The sequence below is a fragment of the Anas acuta genome, chromosome 15, assembly GCF_963932015.1.
Source record: "Anas acuta chromosome 15, bAnaAcu1.1, whole genome shotgun sequence".
Classification (NCBI taxonomy): domain Eukaryota; kingdom Metazoa; phylum Chordata; class Aves; order Anseriformes; family Anatidae; genus Anas; species Anas acuta.
Window position 1 is genome coordinate 12,629,465 of NC_088993.1, and position 25,026 is coordinate 12,654,490.

Here is a 25,026-nt window from a genome sequence, read left to right on the forward strand (position 1 = left end):
GGTGGTAGAAGCAGCCCGTTCTGGGAGGACAGAGGGTGTGAGTAGACCTGAGGACCTAGAAGAGACGTGTGAGGACCATCTGCTAACAACAGGCCTGGGAAGCTTCCCAGCAATGTTGGTAAAGGTTATCACGTAACAGCCGTACTGACCTGGCCTGTGGTGAAAACAGCTTACACCACTGGGAGAAGTTTCAGTTTCATCCACAATACCTTCAGCCACTTCTTCATTATCTATTTGATGGTGATAAGGAGCAGAATGTGACCGAGACACTGTGGCCTTCCAGAGGCTTACAGGCTGCTTTGGCTATGCACACACTTCGGAGGTATTTATGCTCTGGTAACTCCATCAGCACTAAAGGCACTGAAGTCCTTCCTGGGGCTGAGCTGGCACCAGGGCTGTGAACTGGGGGGGATGTCACTGATGAGCAGGCTCAGACACTGGAATTTCTCACCGGTTTCATCTGCTCAGTGCCAGCGGTTTGTGTGCGGGTGCCTGCTTACAATCAGCCGTGGTATTTTCAGTTGTTTTGGCCCTGAGCAGTAACCACAAGTAAGAGTTCAGAGAAGCTACATGTTTATTCTTTCTCTCCTATCAAATTGCCCCATTAAACATGGACAAAAGATTTCCTATGTAATAGGGATGCTATTTGTTATTTTTAAACTTACAGCAGCCAGGAGTCGTGCCAGGTGGCATCTTGCCTTAACCAGGGAACTTCAGGAGGTTACATTCCTGAGTGTCACTCTTGCCCTCTGGTATGCTCGATGCCCATACTTGGTTTCTTGGCTCGCTGCAGTCCTGTCTATCTGCTGGCATGCATTTGTGACAGCTCATGGAAATACCCATCTTGTTTAACAAGGTAAATCAGGGCGCTGGTCAGTCATTTCCAGGATCCTGCAAGAGCTTCTGCTTCTAATAAAAAGCACGAGCTGTAAAATCCATAAAGTCTATTTACACGTATCTATGCTACCAGAGAGAAACCATGGCTGCAGCTCAAGCTCTCAGTATGCCAAAAGAACTTGTAAACCAGTTTGTTTAGTCAAATTAAGCCCACAAAGGAGTAGACAAATAAAATGGTTGCAAGTCTCAACAGCCCAGGACTGAAAATGGGCGGTGAGGCCAAGGAAGGTGTTGTGCTGGGTGCTGAGACCCTGCAGCCTCGTGTCTCAAAGTGCCCCACAGATAAGAGCTGTGGGTTGCCTGGCAAATTTCTACACAGCAACGCTGTACCACGTTTGGGCAATTTCATGGAGCTTAAGAAGGCCTGGCTGATACAAAGGATGCTGCCAAAGTCTGTTACATCTCTAGAAGAGTACAGGGAAACACGCACTTTCAACATCCTTCTTTGGGTCCAAAGGAGCTCAACAACACATGATTATTTTCACAGGGCCACAGCTAGCCCTAACTATTTATAAGCAAATGAGAGTGACAGACCCTGTGTCCCAAGGCTTATGGTTTTATAAATACAATGGGACCATGAAGAAAACAGATGTCAGTTGTAACAGCAAAAGGCTATGTGATACTTCAATTATCAGCAAACCTTCTTAAAAAATCCAAATAACTAAAACGAATAGGAAATGTAAGTCCTCCTCACTGTGCATGCAAGCATGATTGGTAACAAGCTTCAACTATGTGCTCACATACTTTGGGTTTTTTTGCTTGTTTCTTTCTAACACAATCCCTTTTCATTCAGTGTCCAGGTTGGAGGCCTGGAGAGGTAGAATTAGAATTCTTCTGGCCATTTATATACATGTGGCATTTCTTGAGCTTCAAGTATTTGATTTCAAAACCTATTTAAATTTTTGACGTAGGTGTGTTTGTGGGTTTTGTTGGGGAATGCCAAAAATTTTCTGTATGCAGGAAAAAAGAAAAATCAGTAAGAGCAACTGTATGACTGCTCTTCTGTTTTTATCCTAAGGTCCCTCCCTCCGTGTCTGTAACATCAGCCAAACCTTCCTAGTAACACAAGCTTCTTATTCAGCTTTGTGTTGACAAAGAAAGATAAACCACTGTTTTGCCTTGCCCTTCCCCCTTCACTTATTCATTAGTTTTATTTAGTTCGGTAGTGCCCGCTCGCTGCAGGAAAAAAACATAATTTAAAAAACAATTATTTTTGACCATATTAAGTTGTTGACTATGTAAGTTCTTATGAAGAAATTAAAATAGAATGTAATTATAAATCACGGCTAAAAGCAGCTTGTGCTGCAAAGGCAAGGACATTTAATTGTGTCCTTGTATGACTGGAATCACTGTAAACAACTAATATTCCTATTTGCAGAGGCAGAAATAACTAGCTCATTCAGCCATACAGAAAGGAAGACTTGAAAGGAAACCAAAGACTAAATGAGAATAAGCCACTGGAAAGTTTTATGTCAACAAAACTGGGTTTAAATTAAGTAACATCAATTCAGTATTTTGACTGTAAATGAATTAAAATATTAAAACGTGTTTTAAAGGGAATGCTTGTGATGAAAATTCTGTGGCTAGCTGCTACACCTACTGAAATGAATAGGAAACTTTCTACTAATTCCTTCTCTGCAGGATCAAATCCACACAGCAAAGTGACTTCTCTGGTTTTAATACTACTTTGTAGAACTAAATTCTGAAAATAAGAATAGTAGCAGAATTGCTAGGAAAACACTGAATGAATGACTTATTAGTTATATGTAATGGAAAATACAGTACTGATGCACCATATTATATATGCATGAAGGAGTAAAATTAAAATTACATAGACAATTTCCATTCTTATGTTTTCTAATTTTCTGTGTGCTGACTTTGCAACTTAAATCTCTTATTATTGCTTTTTCTGACTCTGACTTAGTGGCAAAATTAAAGAAAATGACAAAACAAACCAACCAACCAAACAAACAAACAAAAAAAAGAGCTATCAAGTCTGAACCAAAGAAATGTATTTCTAAGCTACCTGCAATGGTAGGAGACAAGACAAGAGTCACATTGCTTAACTTAACAAAAGTTAACAAATTTAACGTTGCTTAAATTAACAAAAACACAGCAGAGCTATTATCCAGAGGGACAAAATATTGAAATAAACTACACATTCAACAGCTATGATCTATCCTTTCCAAATAAGAAGAGACAATTCATTTACTCAGTAATTTTACAATGGTGATAACAAATTAAAATTGTGGGCAGACACTGGAGAGCCAAGAAGATATAAAATCCATGGGAAGGATCAGCCAAATTAAAGGGAACTTTTTACATTGTCAGATTTTGAGTAATTAGTACTGTCATTAGAGGCACAGTTCCAGCTTTAAGCAATTTTGAGTAATTAATGTTCCGTTATTTTGCCTAGAAGCCCTGACTTCAGCATTCTCTTAAGATAGGAATTCTTCTAGTTGGAGCTACACAATGCAGATTAGCCCAACTAGAAGACAATTAGAGTAGGCAGATGAAGATGTCATTTGTCAGACTGTACACACTGTTACTTCTAGCCTTGGATTCAAGTTTTATGAACACAGCAGACATTTAAACGGAAACCCAGACACCATTTTGTCCTATCTGTATCTATATGATTGGCTAAGCTACAACTAATGTTAAAATTGGAAAATTCTAGGTGATTAAATGACAGAATAAAATGAATGAAGTGACAGATTGTCACTTCCTTCACAGCTTTGACCAGGTTCAGGAATTCAATAGTGGTATTATACATTTAATAATTTAAAATATATAATTTAAACTACATCATGAAGGAAATCCGACTAAATTTATTCATTATACAATCCAAATTTCTAGATTCAAATCCCAAGCTGAGCAGGAAGCAGAAGCTGGCCTGGTGGCTCACATATTGAAGAGACAGAATTTGATTGCCACAGATGCTATTGAATTTGCACACTGTGTTGGGTAAGGTCCTCACAATCTCATCTTTTAAATGGGCCTAACAACACACACCTCCCAGAAAAGTGATTACTTTTGTATTTCATGGGTGTTTGGAAGATTAATTTTTTGCCTACTAGTTGAAGATTCAAGAGAAGGAGAAAGGAAAAAAGTGAAATGCCATTTAAGTGTCCCTTCCTATTTATACTACAACACCAAGTATAAAAACATATTTACAATATTTCCAGCTGAGCTTTAAAGCCCATGTCATGTAGAGTAACAGCACAAAGCAGAAGTTCCACAAGCCTTTTAACCTGTTTCCAGACATTGATGGCCTTTGAGCAGTACCACACACGAAGAGTCATGTGGCAGATACATTGCTTTCTCAACCAAACACCAGCAGAACAACAGACACCTTATTTGTTAGTTTCTGAATTTCCCGTAACTGCAAGAAGTGAAAGCCAAAGACCATACCCTTCATCCAGTAACTGGTAGCACTGAAGTGAAAGTTGGAACTGAGCTGGAGAAGAGAGCAAAGACCGCACTGCCGAGAGGCTCTAGCTGCTTTATTCCCCATGTTATTGTTCACACAGACTGCAGACTGGCAGGCCCTACATATTTTTAATATTAATTGATGTAAAAAGAAATATGACATTCTTAATCTTGATGGCATTTGCATATAGCCAGAACAAAGGTTCAAGGAAGGCAAATCTTACTAAATCTATCATGCTGATAAAAGGTTCACATCTTTTCACCTGGGCCTTATCTTTGCAATCCTTTCTACAAGTCTCTTCCAGAATATGCTTGCAGCGTGCTGTGCTTTTAAGCTACAAGGTGTAAGAAGTGCACAATGAGGACGCACGTTCTTGTGTAATAGAAAAATCGAAAGTGGTGATTCTCAAATATCTAAGACAGAACACACAGTCTTCTCTGACACCTAAAATGCAATCATAAAATCACAAGAAGATGCTTTGAAAACTTCATCCATTAGAAATTCATCCTTCCTTCTCATGGAGAGAAAAAAGCATCAGCCTCTGCTTCTACTAACATCAGGTTTTCTCAGCTGCACATTCTCAGGCATAAAACAGAAGATCCAAAGATCTTGTACCAGTTCACTTAATGTCAGTATCACTTCCCTTTATTACAGATCCTTTTCACTGACTTTTGCACTGGAAACTCAATTTTATATAGCCTTGGGACTCAGAAAGATCTTTCCAGCTCGTGACCTTATCAGTGGTAGAAAAAGAGAAAGCAAAGGGGACGGGGGAAGAAACAAGATCATTTAAATTGACAGCTACAATATTAGGGTGGTCCTGCATGTGAGCTCACTCAACTTTGTGAAAACCTGCATTTCTGTCTTATACTTCTGCCATTTCTCCCCTCATTTGCCCAAGCTTACTCTTCACTGAGATCTGTGATCTTCCCTCATACCTGTCTGCATGTCTTCCTTCCTCCTGCATTGTACCTGTGCCATCCTTTCTTCCAGCCCTTTGGAAATCCCTGCTTTGACACTGCATGCATCCTCCGAGAGAGCTAGCTCCACAGCCCACATCCAATGGTCATCCTGAAATGTTTTTGAGCCATCAGCAGCTCAACAGAGGCTGGTCACTTCTGCTGCAGTCTGCTCCCCGTTGTGTTAACTCCATCACAATTATTGTGTTAAAGCAGGGCACGCTGCTCTCTAGTCTTTTTCGTCTGAAAACATCATATTTAATAAGTCAGAAAGCATAAGTTATTTGTTACTAGTAATAAATTTCATACTTTTAAAGATTTGTAGTAATCCATGACTGTGAGGGCTGTCAAATCCACTCAAATGCCTATTGAAAAATTAGGCCAGCATATCCATAGATTCTCCTCTCCTTCACCCACCCAAATTAAAGCAGTAATTCCCAAAGACAGCTACTCTTCCAAAATACCACACATTTCATACTGTTGTTATTAATAAAGTAAGAACAACGTTTGCAGAAAGATTAAAGAATCAGGTCAAGAACACTGTCTGAACACAAGTGTTATTAAATACGCCAATCATCCAACTTTTGAGTAATTAATGTCCTTGTTTTTTACTTGAAAGCCCCATTTTCAGCATATTCATAGGAGACAAATATCCCATGTCGAAGCAAATGAACACAAATTAACTCTTTTGGATGCCAATTACAAGAGAAAGATAAAAAATGTAACATTGGCGGGCTATCCACAAAAAGTTGCAGCATGGCACTTCTCATCTTAGCGTAAGTTTATGTACAATCAGATGATTTCACTACATGTGGTCAAAGGGTTTGATCTGTCCCCATCTGTACATTATCTGAATATCTAAACAATTGCCATAAAGCATTTGAAACCTTTAAAATATACAAGGAAAACTAACAAAGCTGATGGTATCTTCAGATCGCTGCGTGAAGTACTAATAAGCAACTGTGTTATACAACCCGTGTTCAACAGACTGAAAATGATCTTTCCCAAATCCAAATGACATACTTCTAAAGCTGAAAGTGATAGATTACAGCTGGCTGAGCAGGCACTGTACTGTATGTTAATTTTAAAAGCTGCCATTGTAAAAGAACCTCCAGGCTTTTTGTTGGTTGCTTTGCTCTTCTTATTAAGAACTGCAAAGCTCCTCTTATTTAACATTAATTACATGGGGAAGTGGAGAAAAACTAACAAGAAAGAGAGGTTTATTTTTCTAAAGATACGCAGTAAGATTACTTTTAATCAAAACAGCATGTCTGTGGATCAAATACGGTGTTCTGTTTTGATTTCATCACCTAAAAACATTATAAATAATTGTGGTTGGAAAACACAAGTGCAAAATATGAAAATTTAGCATAAAGATTCATTATCAAAATATGTCTTTACAACTGATTTGTAGTATCTGTGCATTACGTTCTATCCTTCTCCCACCAGACAACCATCAAGACACAAAAACACTCAGGACAGCAGTTGCAGAACTTGTCGTATTCGCTCGCTCTTCTCCACCATGCTCGGGTCTTCTGCATCTGACCCGTCCAACTCCTTCATAAGAGCTTCAGCTTTCTGCACAGTTGTGTCTCGTGCTTTGCCTTGAAGTCCCTGCAGATAATCCAGTAAAATGGTGAAATACTCATCTGGAACCTTTAAAGAAAAGAAAACAAACAAAGAAGGAATTAAAAATTTTTGATTTATTTTCTTCTCTCTCAATGTTCATTCATAATCACGTCAGACCATCACCTGAAAGATAATTAGGAGAATTTCACGGGCTATTGCATTTGGCAATGCCCACTGCTAATGGAAGCACTTCTTGCCAGTGTTGGGATTGCCGGGAGGGATGGACCATGGTGAGAGCGCTGTCATGTGCTCAGATGGGCAAAGCATCTGAGGGGAAATGCTAAGCAGATGTGGAAATGCTGATCAGCAAATGCAAACACTGCCTGAGAGAGAGCTCCAGCCTGTGAGGGCTGTTGGAAGGAAAAACATGCACTAGCCAAATCCTGGCTTTGGAAACGTGCATGCAAACCTTACCAAACCCAGGGAGAACTGCATGCACATGTCTGAGGAAAGAATTTTGCTAGAAGTATCCTCACCCCCAGCCAAAATTATTTGTTTGCTAAGATGAGATACCACCCACCAGCAAACAGCAGATTGTGACTTTGACAGAATGCTTATACAAAGGAATAGAATTTAATTTGAAAAACAAATTGAATTCAGACATATGGAAATAATTTTTAAATCACGCTGACTAAAACTGATAGGCTCTTTTAATATGTCTAACATCAAAAGCAGTTTAGTCATCTACAGTTCCATTACCCCCATTTTACTTCCTTTCTAATTAACTAGCAATAGATTAAATTTTAGCTTATCTGGTACAACATACAACTACATTAAATAATCTTGGCAATAGCCTAGCAAAGACTTTTCAATGATTTATTCAGTATTTCAAAACGATGCATTTTTAAAAGTATTAGGTGAACAGACCTACACTGAAGCATATCTTAACTTTATGTTGCGTATCTGTGGAACAAGTCGCAGCCAATAAGAGAATATTTTAGCTGCGAATCAGATGTTAAAATGACCTAATCCCACAAATATTTTTCTTTATGTTTAACTTTACACATATAACTTTAAAAGGCACACTCAACATGAGTAAAGTTAAACATACGTAAGTATTTAAAGGATTGGAGACTAATTGTGCGAGGGCTGTTTCAATTCTGCAAAGTATCAACATTTCAGAGAAGACAGAGCTTCAACAGATACTTAATTTACAACTTATTTCTCCATCACCATTTGGCAGTATAACTTTGATCGCTAAAACTTCTATCACTCTCAACGAAGAGGAAGAAAATATTCCAGGGCTGCCTTAATCAATCAGAGATACTACAGAGCAGTAAATCAAAACTGAAGTCTACATCCAGCCTCATAACTTATACACTATGGAAAACCTTTAAATTCTTCACACAAACACTCCTATGTTAAAGAAACAATTCAGATACAAAAAATATTAATTTTTGAGTGACTAACGCTGAAATTGATGATATACGAAGTGTTGCTGCAATATACTTATCCAACACATTGAAGAATAGTAAAAAATGCCTACTTTTTTGAAAGCATTTTTACACACAGTAAACATGTGCTGCTAACAGACAAAAATGTTCAGATGCAAACGATTTCAGCACAACTGTGCTCCTTTAATGCAGATACTCAGCGTCGGTTTTTTAAAGCTCAGCAACATTTCTAGATTTCAAACCTTAGCCAAATTATCTACATAATTTATGCCTCTTGTTCTCAGGTCTTGTGGTACACTCATAGTTCACTGCGTAGAATTACAGTTATTACTATATCATTTAAGCAAAGTGCTTAAAGGGGGAATTAAAAGCCTACTCTGAACTTCGAAACACTAAGTGTGCAGACAGACGTGTGCCTGCCTGAGGTCTATAAAGCATTTGGCCGTAGGCATAAGCACACAAGTGCTCAAAGTCTGTTTTTTTGTTTGTTGTTTGTTTTTGTTTTTGTTTTGTTTTGTTTTTTTCTGTAACACAATTATTTGTTGTTTTATTTTTTCAGCAAGAGATTTCAATACAGGAACATGTAGACAAAATAATATCTTTTCCTCCTACCTTATACACTTGGGTCATAGCAAGGACTGGACAACCAGAACAACAACAAAAAAAAAGACAGCAAAAAGCTGGTTGAATCAACATCTTAATTCTTAAAATACAGTAAAAAAAAATACGTAATTTCAGGGACGCTTGTTGAGGTTTTACAAAAAGAAACACAGTCCGTCTCTAAGATCAGCTTTTGGGGAGTCTTGAAGTTGGATACTAACATCTCTCACTATGTCTCTGGCCAGTGGAAGTGATGGCAAGTGGGATTTTTTATTATTACTATGGTTGTTTTACACTGTTTTGCACTTTTTCTTGCTTCTTTTTCTTTTTCTCAACCAACCCTGCCTCTGCTCTACTTAATATGCATTGGAACTGGCTAACATGGAAACATCTCCAAGTGAAATAATTACTGTCAGCTCCTGAATGCTCAGGAACTGTAAGACATCATGAAAAGGGGGGAAACACTACTAAATAACAGCAGGAAAAGAACAGGTATTGCTTTTAAATTACCCTTTGTAATTCAAGAAGTTTTCAGACTTTTTAGACTTGCAGATGCCCACCTATTCTGCAAGGCAAATAGAGATATCTGCGCAGTGAGCGTCAGCTTGCTGACACCAAGCTGGCTTTTCTGTTACCTTCTGAGGAACCTTCAGAACCCCCCCAGGGATTTGCAGTCCAGAAGCTGAAGACAATCTGTGTAGTGACTTTCTAAAAGTGCTGTGCCAAATGGCAAAGATAACAGAGGAAGCAGTGTTTACTTTGTACAGGATCCTGAAGAAGTATACACACCGTAGGTATACAGGCTGGGCTTTGAAGCTGTCAGCCAACCCGCAGATGGATGTTAAAGGGACTTAAAAATAAATTCACATTGTAAATGACTACAAAACCTCAACTTACTTCCTACAGAAAGAAGAGCATCAGTACAGGAAACTTAATTTACCTCTTGGCATGGCTTTTCAGTAGGCATACGAGTGACACCAAGAGATCAAAGATGTGGCTTAGGAAGGAAGGAAACTCATGTCTCCTTTTGTATTTTAGTCATGCTTGGATATCCAACAGATTTTATTCTGTAATGGACAGGAAGCTGGATTTGGGTATAAAAACATATTCAAAAGAAGCCGGTCTGCCCTCCCCAGTCTTGATGAAGAAAAAGGCTTCGTCACATGTTTGATTATAAGCACTCGAGCCGTTCTGCTAACTTTACTGAATCTGAATGCAGATGTTAATCATTATCTAAAGCTCATATTCAATGCATCTCCTATTACTAAACAGTACAAAATATGTGAATATAAATAAATCATTATGCTTTCATCAGATTAAAAAAAATACTAGAAAGGAAGCTTTAATTTCAATGTTGAGAAATGTGGAGTAAAACTGTATTTTGATATACGAAAAAAAATCTACTCATAGTTAATTATTTCCCACTATATTTCAAAACAAATCCCAAAGTAAACAGGTAAAAAAGCAAAAACGTCACTCTGCCTATAAAACAATTTCTAGGTAGCTTTAAAGAACACACATCGATTTCAAAAGGTTGATAAAGACTTTTAAAGGAGACACTTAAGAATAAAAAATACCTACTAACAAATTCGTATTCTGCAACTAATCTTTTTAAAGTATTCCACAGTGTGAACATTTTTGCTTTCATGAAATTCTGGTTTTAATTACACGGTTCTCTAAATGTACTTTTAATCGTAAAGGTAACACCCTATGTCAGGTGGTTGGCTTAAGAGCCGCAGAGTAATCTGGGTCAGGAAGATTGTTATGCTTAAATGTCCAAGTGCACACACAAAGTCAGCAAAATCTGAGTGAATGTCAACTAAATGAATCAATAAGTAAGCCACTGTGCAAACGACTAGATGTTTGTTCTATTGCACAACAAAATTAATGATCTGAAATCCTCTGTTCTGTACTACAATGGTCAGATGCTTGTTGGAAATTAAATTTAGGTTGTTTTTTAAGTTATGAAATGAATGGATTTCAGTGATGATGCAAGCCTAGCTTCTGGTTATATTTTATGGTTTTTACAATCAACATAAGGTTTCACTCATATTTTAATGAGAAAGCTATTTTAACATTTTGGCAATATGTCTGTACATCTTCCATGGAGCCCGAGATATCTGAAGCAATACAAGAACCGTAGCTTACAGCACTGGGTTCCACGTTCAGAAATTCAACTGCAGGACACAGTGCAAATATATTCTCACTTCAGGGAATAGCTTCAGGTTTATATAATGTCAATCCTTTCTATGTTTCACATGCATCAAGTGTAAAAGTCTAGGATACAAAGAAGAATGATCACCCCCCAAAATAGAAACATTAAATTACAAGCAATTAAAATGGCTAAGCATTTTACTTAAAAACATAGTTAATTGATTTATTATTTAAAATTATTAGAAAAGAGCATTGTTAATGCTAGTAACTTTTTATTAACAAACAATAACTACAACTAGCTTATTAAACCGTGTAACATTTTAATTCTGAAAAAAATACTGTTAATACAAACCTTCTCTTTATCATACATGTGCAAGAGAAGCCAGGTTTGTCTTGTTTTTTGAAACTTCCATTCTTCTGGATTTTTAGACCAGCTGTAGAAAATTAAAAACAAAACAAAACAAAACAAAACAAAAAAAGTGAATGAACTACTGTGTGATCAAAATATTTATTATTCATAAAGCATTTCTTATAATGACCCCAAGTAACTCTGCATGCACCGCATGGAGTTTCACAACACTGGGTTAAACAGATATCAGCAAATGTTTTACTCAAGAGGCGAAAAAGAGTACGAGGGAAGGCTACATGGCTTTTGTGCAAAAAGCGAGAAGATCATAGAAGAGATCCTAGCCAAGAATGTTAAGTATTTTCATCAGCAAGCACTGATTCCTTGACATTACGAACCGGGCCCCACTCCTCCCCTGTGAGCAGGCAGTTACGAGAGGCTGTTGCCCTCATCTGACCCAGGAGAACTGGCAGCCCCAAACCAGTACCCTGCTGTCCTCGCCAGCTGCTGGCCTACCTGAGCGTCTGGGGAGGACCTGTGGACAAGCACCCAAGTTTGGGCTTAAATATTTAGCCTTTCCCAATTAGCTTACATTCATGTGAAATTTAGCGGCCCCTAAAGAACTGGAAGCAGAGTCATGTCAGAAGTCACCATGTCCCCTGGTTGCAGTGGTTGAAGCACGTTTTGGGACACAGGAAATAGCAGGAGAGCTCAGCACAGCTTCCCTCGTCCCCCATGAGCTACGGACTGCTACAGAGCAGAGCAAATTCGTTTTTCAGAAGCATGTGTTTTAAGGCTTTGATTTGATGAAAGGTATGACTTCAACATTGACATTTATGGGACAGAAAATGCTTTACCCCTCGCTCTCCCTGGGAATTCTGATTTCAATATTTAGCTCAAAACAGCAGGCTGCTTCAATACTGTGAAAAGTGAACTTGCAAAACAAATGACTAACATCTGTCAATGTTCTTTTGGCTGTTTAGCAATCAAATTTTAAATATGCAAGATTTTAGCTGTGTTAAAATGGCAATTTTATGTACATCTTAAACATAATTTTAAAGGTAGTAATATTTTGTTTTCGATGAAAAAGAGGCACATGCTTAGTTCTGTAAACAAATGAGCAATCTAGCAAATCTCACTCTAAAATGAATACTGCTTTTTAAATGTATAATTTTTAAATTAGCATCTTAACATGTACAAAATTTGTCAATACACTGATACATCATTTAAAGATCCAGTGGAAAACAAGAGGAGAAAACCCAGCAAATTTTATACTTATTTGATTTTTCTCTAAAAGGAAGACAAGTCTCCAGAGGGTAGCATGTAAGATGTCTTTAATGTTCCAGCTTGTTTTACACAGCAACAGAGAGCACAGAAATCAATTGAAAAGCCAGCTGGATATGAGAATTAGCATTGTTTAAACACTGTCAAGTCTAATAATGCAGAAGAGTCCTCATATTCGAGGAATGATGCACCAGTAAATACGTTGCTCAGTCAATCCAATGAAACAGAAAAAAACAAGACTGCAAGTCTGGAAGCCTCTGTCCTTCCAGCCCCACAAATGTTTTATTGACTTAAAAATTCACGATAAAGAAAAACTGGCAACAACTCATTAGGCTTATCACTAGCTAAATTCAATAAAAATCTCTGTAGCCAAAGTACAAAGTAAAAATGAGACAAATAACAGTAAATGAAAAATGACAGACACAACATTAATAACCACAACATATGATATTCTACACAACTAAAATTAAATCCAATATTGAACTGATTTAGAGGTCTCTTTTGGGACACTGTCAATAAACAGACAGAAGACAGCCCAAAAGCAGGTTGTCAGAAGCTGCAGAATCAAATAAAAAAATACCATCCTCATACCCCCCAACCTGAAAACCAAAATACCTGCAAGCAAAGACCTTTGGCACCCCTTGACCCCAGTGCAAAGTAACGGCTGTCAGAATACACAACTTGCAGTGCAAGGAGCAGACAGAAGGAAGGCAAAGGGGCCTTTCTGTGGGTACATGGTGGGACAGGTCACTGGCTTATTTGTGCCCAAGCTCCGTCTCCCAAATCAGTAGCTCCTAACAGAGAAATTGGAACTTGTGCAGGAAGGGAGTTAATTTCGACCAGTCCTTAAACCAAAAGAAAAGAAGACAATGATGGTACTTGATGTTGAAAGAAACACATTTGTTTATAAGGTTCATCCTCCTGAGCAATAGCATGGAAGCTATTATAGGGAAACACTGTGTATTTGTACAACATGAAGAAGGCAAGTTTAAAACTCTTTTTAACATGAAATGAGCATGGAAACTGCTTACATTATAATCCTTCCAAGGTGACAAGAACAAGCTGAATGACAGATCTGTGACTGCATCCTGTGAAAACAGTCCCTCTTCTAATGAAAACCTTTAACATATTTTTCTGTCTTTATACAAAGTATTATACATTTGTGACTCAAATTTGTTGGTTAGATATACTACATAACAGTGAATATTTTATCCTCTGCTGATTTTATGTTTCTATCACTTGTACCTTCACCTGAGTACTAACAGGTACTAACTTGAAAAATGTAGCCTGATTCCACTAACCTCCTATAAAGCTATCCCACGTTAAAATATCTTTATTACCTAGTTTATAAACAACTGAAACTAACAACTGAGTGCACTATGAGGTTAATTGCTCTTATGAGCCTATTACCAAAACCATATGCTCTTTCCTACATGTTAAGGCAAACCATTGCACTCTTGCATGTAAGATCCCACTTCCACTCTAGTGGGTTCTCTTGTGGGAACAAACCAAAGCTTCAGCTAGTCTTCTAGAAAGGTTTCTCTCTACATACACCATAATAAGAACAACAAACGCTTTAAAATAATCAACCACAGAACCTACATCTGTGCCCATCACAGCACCAGAGTATCCCAAACCATTTCTTTTGACCTGCACCTTGTCCTGTGAGAAACAAAGGCTACACGAGTGTGGAAATAAAAGCTGTACTTCCCCTAGTAGACCGTGGATGTATTCATGTTTTCTGAAAATGTCCTCAAGTTTCTAACTGGAACTCTTTCTTTGGCTGCCTCGATCCCTGTTTCTCCCCCCTCAGGAAAATGGTCCTTCTCCTGACCTGATTTCCTATCAAACTGTAGCCAAAACACTCATGATAATGGATGCACAATCTTCAAGACAAATAATGTGGTAGTTGCTCCCTGCAATTGGACCCTCCACAGTTATAAAAACAAAAGTTTTCCACCGATTCCTGTGACTATGACAGCTTTTTTCCTATTCCTATGACAGCTTTAAAGCCTATTGAAAGTATCACTTGGTGCCGAAGAGAATGGGGTATCTCTTTTTATCAGAATGACATAAATAGTGCATTTTTAGAAATGCTCAACTTTTAAACTACAAACGTTAAAGCTTTGTAACTCAAGAGAGATCTCTTTTTGCTGTTTATATGGAGATAAGCTTCCCTGACATACTGCAGCAGCAGAATAGGATTTTCCCTTGAGTGATTAAATATACAGAGTAAGACCAACTATATTACAGTAAAAATCCCAACTTTTTATAGACCATTATGATGTCTTTCACAGTCTGAATTAATATGGCAGCTTTTAGAAGCATCTATGTCCAAATCTAATATAAACTATGGAACTGGATGAAGAATATACATGTTTAAAACATGTATTTTTCCAGTATGCCTAGGGGTAATTTTCAATATATTGTACAAACACTAATTGCCTTCTTTACACAGTTAATGTTTGAATCTTTCTTATGAGCTCTAGCTCATTGAAAAAACACATTGGTTGACTTTAGTTAAAGAGAACTTTTATGTTTGTGCAAATGCTCATCCTAAATGGCTTTGAAATTGAAGATACAGAGGACATGAATCAAATGAATCAAGTGGCCCAAAGAATTTTTTGTTTTTGTTTTCATTTTTTTTAGCATGAGAGTCTTATGTAGAAAAGCTGCCCAAGATTCTCACTGGTCTATCACATAAATGAGCTTTAGTCTACACATTAATCTTATACAGATCTGTTCCCAAAACATGGCTGAGCTGTACCTTCCCAGCTGCTCACTGCAGATGTTGTCTGCCTTCAAACTCTTAACCACATCCCTTCTCAGCACCGTGACAAAAAAGGACATTTTCTGAGTACTGGCAGCATAAGGAGGCAAAGAGAAGACAACCAGTCACAGGCAGGGCACAGCACTCTCTGGGATGTCCTAGCAGAGAAAGGGAAGGGAAAGTAGTAAAATTGGTTCCAGAAACACAGTAAGAAAAAACATTATTGTTACAAATTGGATTCAGGAAGACAACAATGCATCTGCTTAGACTACTTGCCAGGACAAAATACTATGAAGCTGTCGCGATTGTTAAATAATCTCCTATGTGCAGAAAAGCACTGTGCTGAGAACTGAGAGTTTTACTCATTGAAGTGGAAAGATCACTGGGTTGGAGACAAGTCTCGAAAAACAAAACCTAAAACATGGCTGCCAATAACCCGCCAGAAGGCAGGAGAATACTGGTGCATGCTAAATGCAAGGACACCTACACTCTTCTACATACATCTCCTGCTCCAACTCATGCCACTGCGTGTACAGCATGCCTTCTGGCCAGGACACCCCCCCAAGGGAAAGCACTCTGCAAAGGGTGCAAGAGGCCTAATTGCTGCCCTCAGTGCCCTGTCCGTAAATGTGTGGAACAGGTGCTTCCTCAATAAAGAGCAACCACACTCTAAAAAACTCCCTTAACGATATTTAAAGCCTTACTGCAGCACTTGGCACTCAAATGATTTGCTCTAGTATTTCACAATGCAATAGATACAATAACAGGGACTTTAACGTGCCATGCACTTACATTTCAGGCAAGAAAAATGCCTTTATACAGCAGAATGTGGAAACCGAATAGTGTTATCAGGTCATTTCGGGGTGACTGTAATGCTTCGTGTGGCCAACAGGCGAGCAAAGGAACCTGGCTCCCCAAAGAGGTTCCCTGGAGTTGCTGGAAGCACCATGGAGGGCACTGAAATTTGGCAAAGTGTCATTCTCATGGGAGAAGAGCTATTTTATGGATGGAGGTTTTATATGGATATATAAAATATATATGGATGTGGGTGCAAGTTTTATATATGCCCTATAGTGCCTATAGCAAAGTAGAAATAATAATTTTTTATCCAGTCATAACACATGCAGTTATTTGAAGGGAAACGTTAAGGCGTTTATTTTTATCACAGGTATTCAGAATTTCTTCTAATTCTCTCGGGGCATTTGAAACAAATTTACTTTTAAAAAAGTAGGTTTTGAGTTTCTTTCATTGTCAACATCAAACCCGTATATCTGCAATTACCAAAAGCAGCATTGTCAGAAAGTGATCGCAAGGACTTGCGATGCTCTGGAAACCCTATGCTCTGCATGCCGAGAAAGCTGGCTCGCTGTATGCGCCAACATTTTATGCAAGATAAGGGGAAACCTCATTTCAAGTGCATGTGGTGCTCATTTTCCTCATTTGGGAAAAATAACCGAAATTTAAATTCTAAATAGATTTTCAAAGACTTGACTGGGATGGCTGTAATTAAAATCTTTGACACACTAATCTTTGGCAGGACTCAAGCACAGACGCAAGAAAGAGTCATAGCCTTTATTTTAAACTGTGTTTTTCTCACATTATGGATGATTCTGTTAGGTCCCAACTCCCATTCTTAGGAAAATTAATATATTTATACTGAGACTCTCGATTATAGCTTAGAAGCTAATTAACTTATGACTTAGATAAAGGTTTTTCTTATTTTTCTGGAAGAGAGGAGACACTAATAGAGTTCTTTCGCCAGAAGAAACTTTCCAAAATTGTCAACAGATTTTAGAATCAGTGCCACATTTTTGGTAGAAAATCCTGGCACCCATTCTCAATCTGTGGTTTAAAAACAATTTTTAATATATTCGTCCATCTGGTTTATACGTAGCATAATGACTAAAGACTTGTGAAAAGGCGGGGGGGGGAGAGGAGAAGCTTTTTTTATTTTTATTTTTAGTTTAGGAATCACACATACAGGAAGAAAGAAAGAAACTTTCTTTTTAGTATCTCATTTTGGTCCTGATGTCCAATATAAGGACAGATTGTATCTGTACAGCAAATGACACAGGTCACGGAACTTCCTTAAAAAGTATTTATAAAGCAAAAGGGAAGAGCCTTTGTGCCTTAGAGCAAAACTTTGATTAAATCTACATAAAATGTTTATCACAGCATATCTTTTATTATATGCACTTTTATCACTTGCCATTATTTGTAACATTTTATATTATGTTTGCATCCTGAAGCTTCATCCAAGATAGAAATCCCCTTCCTCCCCCACTATAGGCACTGTTCAAACACAATATGAGACATTGCCTTGAAGAGCTCAGAGCATAAACAGATGAGACAGATGATACATGGAAAGGAAAGTTGACCCAGAAAGTTGTATCAATGCCTCAAAATACTAAGGCAGGTCATCAGTAGAGCTCATACCTCGCATATATATATTACAATACACGCAGCACATCTTAACTGTGATTCAACTTGTCAGCTTTTCATAGACACCAACCTACCTGCAACTGCCACCAACATGCCACTGGGAAAAAAAATCAATTTTTTTAAAAATTCCTTTTCTAGCATATTATTTAGTTGCAGATATCTGTATTCACCTGTCTGGAGCAAAATTGCATTTTGAGTCAAAAATAAATATAGTAATAATGACATGTTGACAACTTTCTGTTGTTTCTAGTAGTAGCAGAGAGGCTTGAAAGCAGCAGGCTTGAAAGACCAAAGGTAGTACTAGTATATTATTACGCCAAATATACTTTTTATTATACATACTTTTCTAAAAAGATGACAAAGTAGGAGTTGAATTATCACAGAAGAAGAAAAAAGAATTGAAAATCTCTTCACAGCCAATCTGTTCAGCTCCTGCAAGGAATACAATATACTACTAAATGCTATCCTAATACTGTGCCCAAGCCCCATCTCCTCTCCAGATGTCCATCTTTTCTTGCACTTAATTCTGGTCTCACTGATGTCCAGATCAGAATCAAGGGACAGGATGAATGAAAACAACTGTTTTGCCTCCCTCCCATGATGAACATCCTGGGGGGTACGAGGAGATAGAGGGCCTCAAAGTCTGTATAAAAACCATATAAGAAGCCAGCTGCAAGTAAAATCATTTTCAAAGGTTGGCAACAATCCATTTATATAAATGCCTTCTGATGAGGAATACGCTAGCAGACCCAGGAAAAAATGAGTAAGGTCAGTTCTCTTCTGTCTTACCACTGTACCACACAATGTCCAGCTGTGGTACAGAATACTCCTGCCAGGGCATGGATTCAAGCTTAACTACATTGGTTTTTTTTTGTTTTTTTTTTCTTTTTAAATCTTATGACAGCTTTTAAAACTCCATCCTAGCATCTTAGAGAAGAAAACAATAATATCAGTGATTAAACAATTCATAACAAATGAAAAAAAAAAAAATTAAATTTAAACATTTCAACTGATTTCAGGCACTCAAATATCCAAGACCATCATTTCTGTCTTCCTGGATTTGTCCATTTCAAGAATTTAAATCTACATATCTTTATGCTTTTAAGTGCTATGCTGGGTAAGAGTATCACATAGCATTTTTTTGAGGGAGAAATCCAAGTATCTATGAATGTGATCAAAGGAGGGATTTCACAAGCACATAGCTTGAAACCAGGTCGAGATCACTGTAATTCCGTGTTCCTGGGAGAAGACTAAGTTCTGTGGTGGTTCTCAGTGAGAGTGAATAATCACAGGATTTTACTGCTCACAGGAATGAGCAATGCAAGTCCTTTCAAGCTAGATGTAGAAGATTTGATTTTATTGTTCAGTGCCACAGTCTGCAACAGTAACACGTAGTCGTGTATACAGCTAGCAGAGCATTAATATACAATCTTGCTCTGTCTATGCAAAAAAACCCTGTAGTTTCAGCAGTGCTGGGTCATTGCTATTATAGTTATACTTACAATATCACAGTATTAATGAAAGACCTAGAAAAGCTATAAAAAGCTGCTATGCAAAGTCAAATATTTAACAATATGATAATAAAAGTCTGCATAATTTTTAGGGCCTATCTCAACAGAAAAGCAATCCATGACTAAAAAAAATTTACTTTCTGCTTTTAAGAAGAAAACACCAGAATTATAAAGAATCATAGTTTTCCATACAGTGATTATAGAAGAAAATATTGGAAGAAAAACCACCTTTGTGTGAAAATTTATCAGTGGAAGTTTTTGAGGAGGGATGAGAAAATGGCCGCTTGGAGAAGGATTTCAATACTGAAGGTGTTGGCTGATGGATTTTACTTTGAAGTATCCAGGATACTAAGGTGCCAATTTATTGTTCAATACATTGAGCTGAAAGTGTCTTTACAGCAGAAAAGCGCTTCTGGAAATATGTTGTTTTTTTTAACCCGATGTCCTTACCTTGGGTGTTTCTGTGCTGTTTGTACCTCAGCATGTAATGGATTTCCATAGCCAACATGATCAGAAGTGCTCTTCTGCATGGAGTTCCAAGCTCCAGAGCAACACCTGACTCTAACAGGAAAAAGTAACGTCCTCTCACTGCTATCGTGGTGCCTGAGAGCCAAAGGCCTACCTGTGCTACGTCTCAGCACCATGCAAATGCTTCCTGACTCTCAGCACCTAGGCCAGCCCAGCCGCAGGGCCATGGCTGGCCTCCACAAGATCCAAATCCTGCCTCTGCTGACTTCCTGACAGGGCTTTCCCTCATCCCCACTCATGTCAACAAAGAGCTGGCCTCAAATCAGTCCCAGATGTTGTGCTGCCCAGAGGATCCAGCTGAAGCCTCCAGGAAAGGAGGAAAGTCTCCTGAAGGAGAAACCAAACCTCCAGCCTCTGTCATAGCATTGGCCCCTCACCTTTTCTATGGCGCTGCCCCTTGCTGGTGACAATATTCTGTAAGCATACTGAAGAAATCTTGGATTGTTGGATTCTCATCAAGCCCTCTTCAAATAACCTACCACACAGATGGCTTTTACAGTGCCCCTGAGAGGCTACCAGAGGTGGGGTTACTCTGGACCAACAGCAAGAGCAAATATAGAGAAGAACGCAAAATAAATATATAAAATAAAAAAAAAAAAAACAACCTGCCAACCCTCTTTGTCATTTTTGCATCCAGATCAGACATCCCACAGCTGCCTTCACTATGAAATATGGCAGAGGCAGAAGGAGAGCGTGCTGCAGACCCCTGGCTGTGTGAACTACCCAAGATGTAACCAGCACCTTACGGAGTGATTTACTTTTGTTTTTGCAGAGGAGTTCTAAAAAATACCAAGTCAATAAAAATATTAAAATCCTAGAAGTGTACAGTAGCTGACAGTCCACTCAGATTTCCTTGACTTTGCTGAAATGCTCAGCTACCTCTCACTGCAGAGCAAAATCTGTCAGTGCACTATGGTATTCTGGACACCATGAGATTCTCCTCTTCCAATATCCCGTGATGTGCTTTGAGTTACTAAGATTTTAAGTAATCTATGCTCAGAGAAACTGATCTGCCAATTACTGCTTCCTGCAGATGGCTCTCATTCCAATTCAATTTTATTTGTATAAAAGTAATTACTGATACCTTTTTGGGCACCACCATATTAATAAATGTGTGAAGGAGGAGACAAGTTTTATTAAGGATCCAGTTTTATTATTTTAAAAATATTGCTTGTTATTCTAACTCTGGTTGGATAGCTCTGATGGCTCCCTGGAGCTAATTGATTAATAATCATTGCCAACTGCATTTTAAATTTTAATTTTGGCTTTGGCTGACTAGCCAAATTGATTCCCTAGAGCTACAAAACTACTCTCCACTATTTTGAGTAGCTGGGCATTGGATGAATAGTTTAAATGTGTTGGAGGAAGTGAGCAGCAGTGTTAATTCTCCTAGATTTAAATTTTATGAGGCAGAGAAAACATACAACCTTCCCTTTGCCTTTCTGCCACGTCAAGAGCGCCGTCTGAATGAAAGAAGGTGGGTGAACAGAGAAGACCCTTTCCTGAATCCAGAAGATGGGCTAAGGATGGATGGGCTCGGAGCAAGGCATGAGGCAAGGGGCTGGAGGCCAGAGGAGAGCCGACAGCAGAGGCTGGGAGGGAAGAGCTCCTTGAACGAACACACTCTGCAAAAGCATTTCTTCTGCATAAAGTAAATAAGCTCTGCAATCTGCTTTTGGTTTAAAAATATCAACGGATAGCTTATTGTAACACTTACACATGAAATGGGTCGTTTTAATTATTCTGGTTATATTTGACCTGAAAAGCACACAAGCCTTCCTCAAGATGAATGAAGGAGGTCAAAGTGCTTGTGTGAAGTGCTGAGCTCTCAACTCCAGTGAGAAATGCAGGGATCTAGATACTTTCGGGGTTAGGTCCTGAAGTAGCCTAGCTTGTTATTACAGACTTCTGCTTCTGAATCTCCCTAATGTATCTCACAAGGTTACGAGCAGTCATTTCAGATGAAATAACATATTAAAGCTGTGTAATTATTTAATTAGATGCATCCTCTTTTGTATAATACTATGCACAGAAGAAAGCTGGATCTCAACGAAAAATATCTAATGACTACATTTAATAAACTGTTAAGAAAATTCATTTATACTAAATTTTATTTTGCTGGAAATGAGAGTCATTAAGAAAGGATGCATTACATTTTCTTAATTAGGTTTGGAGAAAAAAAAAGGAAGTTATCTTACAGGAAAGAGAATCAGGCAAAAAAATTTGAAGTATTTTACCCCAATATTTATGGGCTTAACACGTGTAATTTAGTTTTCCCCATCTGAGGAAGCACTTCACAGAACGATAGCTAATTACTGCTAATACAATTTATAACTGTCACAACATATTTGAGAAAATTTATCAGGAGTCTTAAAAATCCTACTGAAAAAAATGTAAATAAAAGTAAACTTAACTTTGGAAAAAATCAATTCATCCAGTATGAACAGCAAGCCTCCTTGGGCAGGTGAGCACAGGTTATCTTTAAAGCCATCATCTCGTTAGATACAAGATCTCAGGAAAAATCTTATATATGTGACTGAGAACAAAAGTGCTGTCTGTAACCTCCAGCTGGCTAACTCTGAGATTTTTATTCCTCATTTTATCAAAAGCAATAAAGAGAAACAAAGCTGCTCTGGTCACTTGCAGCAGTACAAGAAGGGACTGTGTTGACAGCAGTACATCGTTAAGGTCAGGTTAATGTTAGAATTAGCATCCTATGAAAGGTACTGAGTGGATGCAGGTACTGCTGTCAAGCATGCATCAAAACAAAAAGCATTCTTGTCCTAATTCTCTTGCAGTTTTAAGTAGATCCCAACACAGAATACAGAAAGCTCTCTCAGAGTGGCTAGAAGGATTTGGATTATTAATCCATACATTGCATGCCCACCCAGAAATCAGTACAGACGCTAGTGGCTGTTAGAAATATCTCAAGAGGACACCACAGGAAAAAAAATCTATGCAAGCTCTTCTTTCAAAATATGGAACTGAGAAAAATCCTACAGGTTTGTGGAGATAAGGCATTGGTACAGGGCCAAAAGAAAAACACTCTTCAGTTGAGAAGAAAATTATGCCTCATTTCTTTTTTGTCACTTGCTTGAAAGAAAACCTTTGAATAGTACAAGGACTTTAGTAAGTCACAAACTTAATCACAGTTTAATCAAGCCATCTGAAAAATGGGATAATGTAACAATTTCTCAAAAGCTGTCAAAACAGGAGAGAATAAATAAATCAAAGTATTTCTCATTACTTTTGTCAAATTATAGTAATGATACACTGTCAGTAAAGGTACTGTAGAAAAGCAAATTACCATTACCATAACCCATAAAAGACAGAGAAAACTTTTTAAAAACAAAAATAGAAATCTCAACAAAGATGGGTACCATTAGTTAATAACATTGTTTTCAGCTGATCCTGTAGACGCTAAAATTCAAATGAAAGGATTTGCAAATTCATGCTAATAATGCTATGAAATATATATTTTCCCCATGAGAATGTATGAACCAAATGCCCAACTAAATATTTTGACAGCTTTCTTTCACACTGAAAAAAATGGCAGAAACACAAAGAGACAGAAGGTTTCAAAGTAAATCACTCCACAGCTTTTACTGAAATATGCTTTGAGATATGCACTTGTGACCTTCAATAAAATTAAAGATTTGGAAAGATGAGTGATTTTATTTGGAGCCATAAAGCAGGATTAGAGTTTCTTAATGTATTTTTCCCTTTTTGTAAAATTTAGTGACCATTTATGGGTATGAAATTTACAAAAAGAAATCTCTTTCCTCTGCCATAAACTAAATAGAACGATGAGCAGATTTAGCAAGATATAAGAGCCACTGATGGTCAGAATTTTAGCAAGGACATGAACTTTCTCTCTTGCTTTCTCCTCTTAAGCCATACGTAAGTGCAAAGCAAATCAGTCAGAAAGCTACTCCAAATCTAGTCCCTATTTCAGATGTAGGGAAGTTTATTTGGAACAATACTAATGGCTAACACATAAGAGGTTTTGTGCAGGGTAAGTCCTGTGAGTCTGGCAGCTTTTCCAAAGCTCAGTTGAGTGTCATCACGAGCATCTACTAATTTCCTGGAGAACCACAGAGTGGTTGATGTTTCTTGGATTTCCTCCTTTTGAATGAGTTGGAAATACTGCATAAACATCTTCAATATCTAAGAACTTCTACTTATAGCTTAGAAGCCTTAAAACCTGACATTTCAGAATCTTAAATCACCTGTTTTCTCTCTAGAAAGTGGAGTTGCTAACTCAGCAAGCTAGAAACAGCAAAATACAGCCAAAAATATTGGTAGGTAACTAGGTTCTTCAGAAGTTGATACATCAATATGGAGGGGACTTATCAGAAACAACTGAAATTATAAAAAATGTAGTTCGGCCCACCTGGAACATTTCCAGGATAGTATTACTGACACGCGGAATGTATTCCCATGTTTCCTTTTTTTTTTAATCTCCAGAAGCTCATGGTAAAAATAGCTAAGATTGGCTCTACGCTATTTAAAGATGCCTTTTGTTCTTACATTTGGTGACTGTTTCTAGAATTAAGTAGTAAACAACATTATTTGTCAGAATTAGCTTTAACTGACAAGTTTATCTTCAGTAACTACAGAAGCCTTGGTGCCTGCTCTGGCTTTGGAAATGGCTTAACCAGCAACTCTGTGCAGTGACTGGGCTCATTTCTTGAGAGGCAGAGTTTCCTAATTCAGGTTTATCTGAGTGTTAACCAGGTTATTCAGCTTCCAGACCAAAGTCAGCATTTCTGCACAGCACAGAGTCATGCAGGCACCTTCCTCTGCTCAGAGCGGGTACAGGCATCTGTTTACCAACCTGCACTGCAAAGTTGGGCTGGCATGGCCGAGCTGCAGACCAAAAGTATTGCCCTCCTGCTTTGGTGTGCCCTTCTTCAGGCAAAGCCTGGATCATTCAGCCTGGAGAGTTGCAATATTTAGAGGTGGAAAAAGACAAAAGACATATATAAGAAGAGAAATCTGCATGAACTCACTGAATTAAAAGGTAGATGTTAACATGCTTCTTCCAAAGCTGCAAAATTGTTGTACTGGGATCATAAAAAA

General features: G+C 38.0%; 1 protein-coding gene across 11 annotated transcripts in view; it reads right to left on the bottom strand.

The window, feature by feature from the left end:
- Positions 1-2,892: 2,892 nt before the first annotated feature.
- C15H7orf50 (chromosome 15 C7orf50 homolog) overlaps positions 2,893-25,026 on the bottom strand; it is a 128,176-nt gene continuing 106,042 nt past the window's right edge. For 10 of the 11 annotated variants that reach the window (XM_068699011.1, XM_068699012.1, XM_068699016.1 and 7 more), the window contains 2 exons: positions 11,416-11,497; positions 2,893-6,942 (listed from right to left, as the gene is read on the bottom strand). In XM_068699011.1, coding sequence (XP_068555112.1) covers positions 6,760-6,942; positions 11,416-11,497 — 265 coding nt within the window. In that variant the 3' untranslated portion in view covers positions 2,893-6,759. Of the gene's footprint in view, positions 6,943-11,415; positions 11,498-11,602; positions 11,628-25,026 lie in introns of those variants that run through there. The other variant, XM_068699020.1, reaches the window with a different exon arrangement.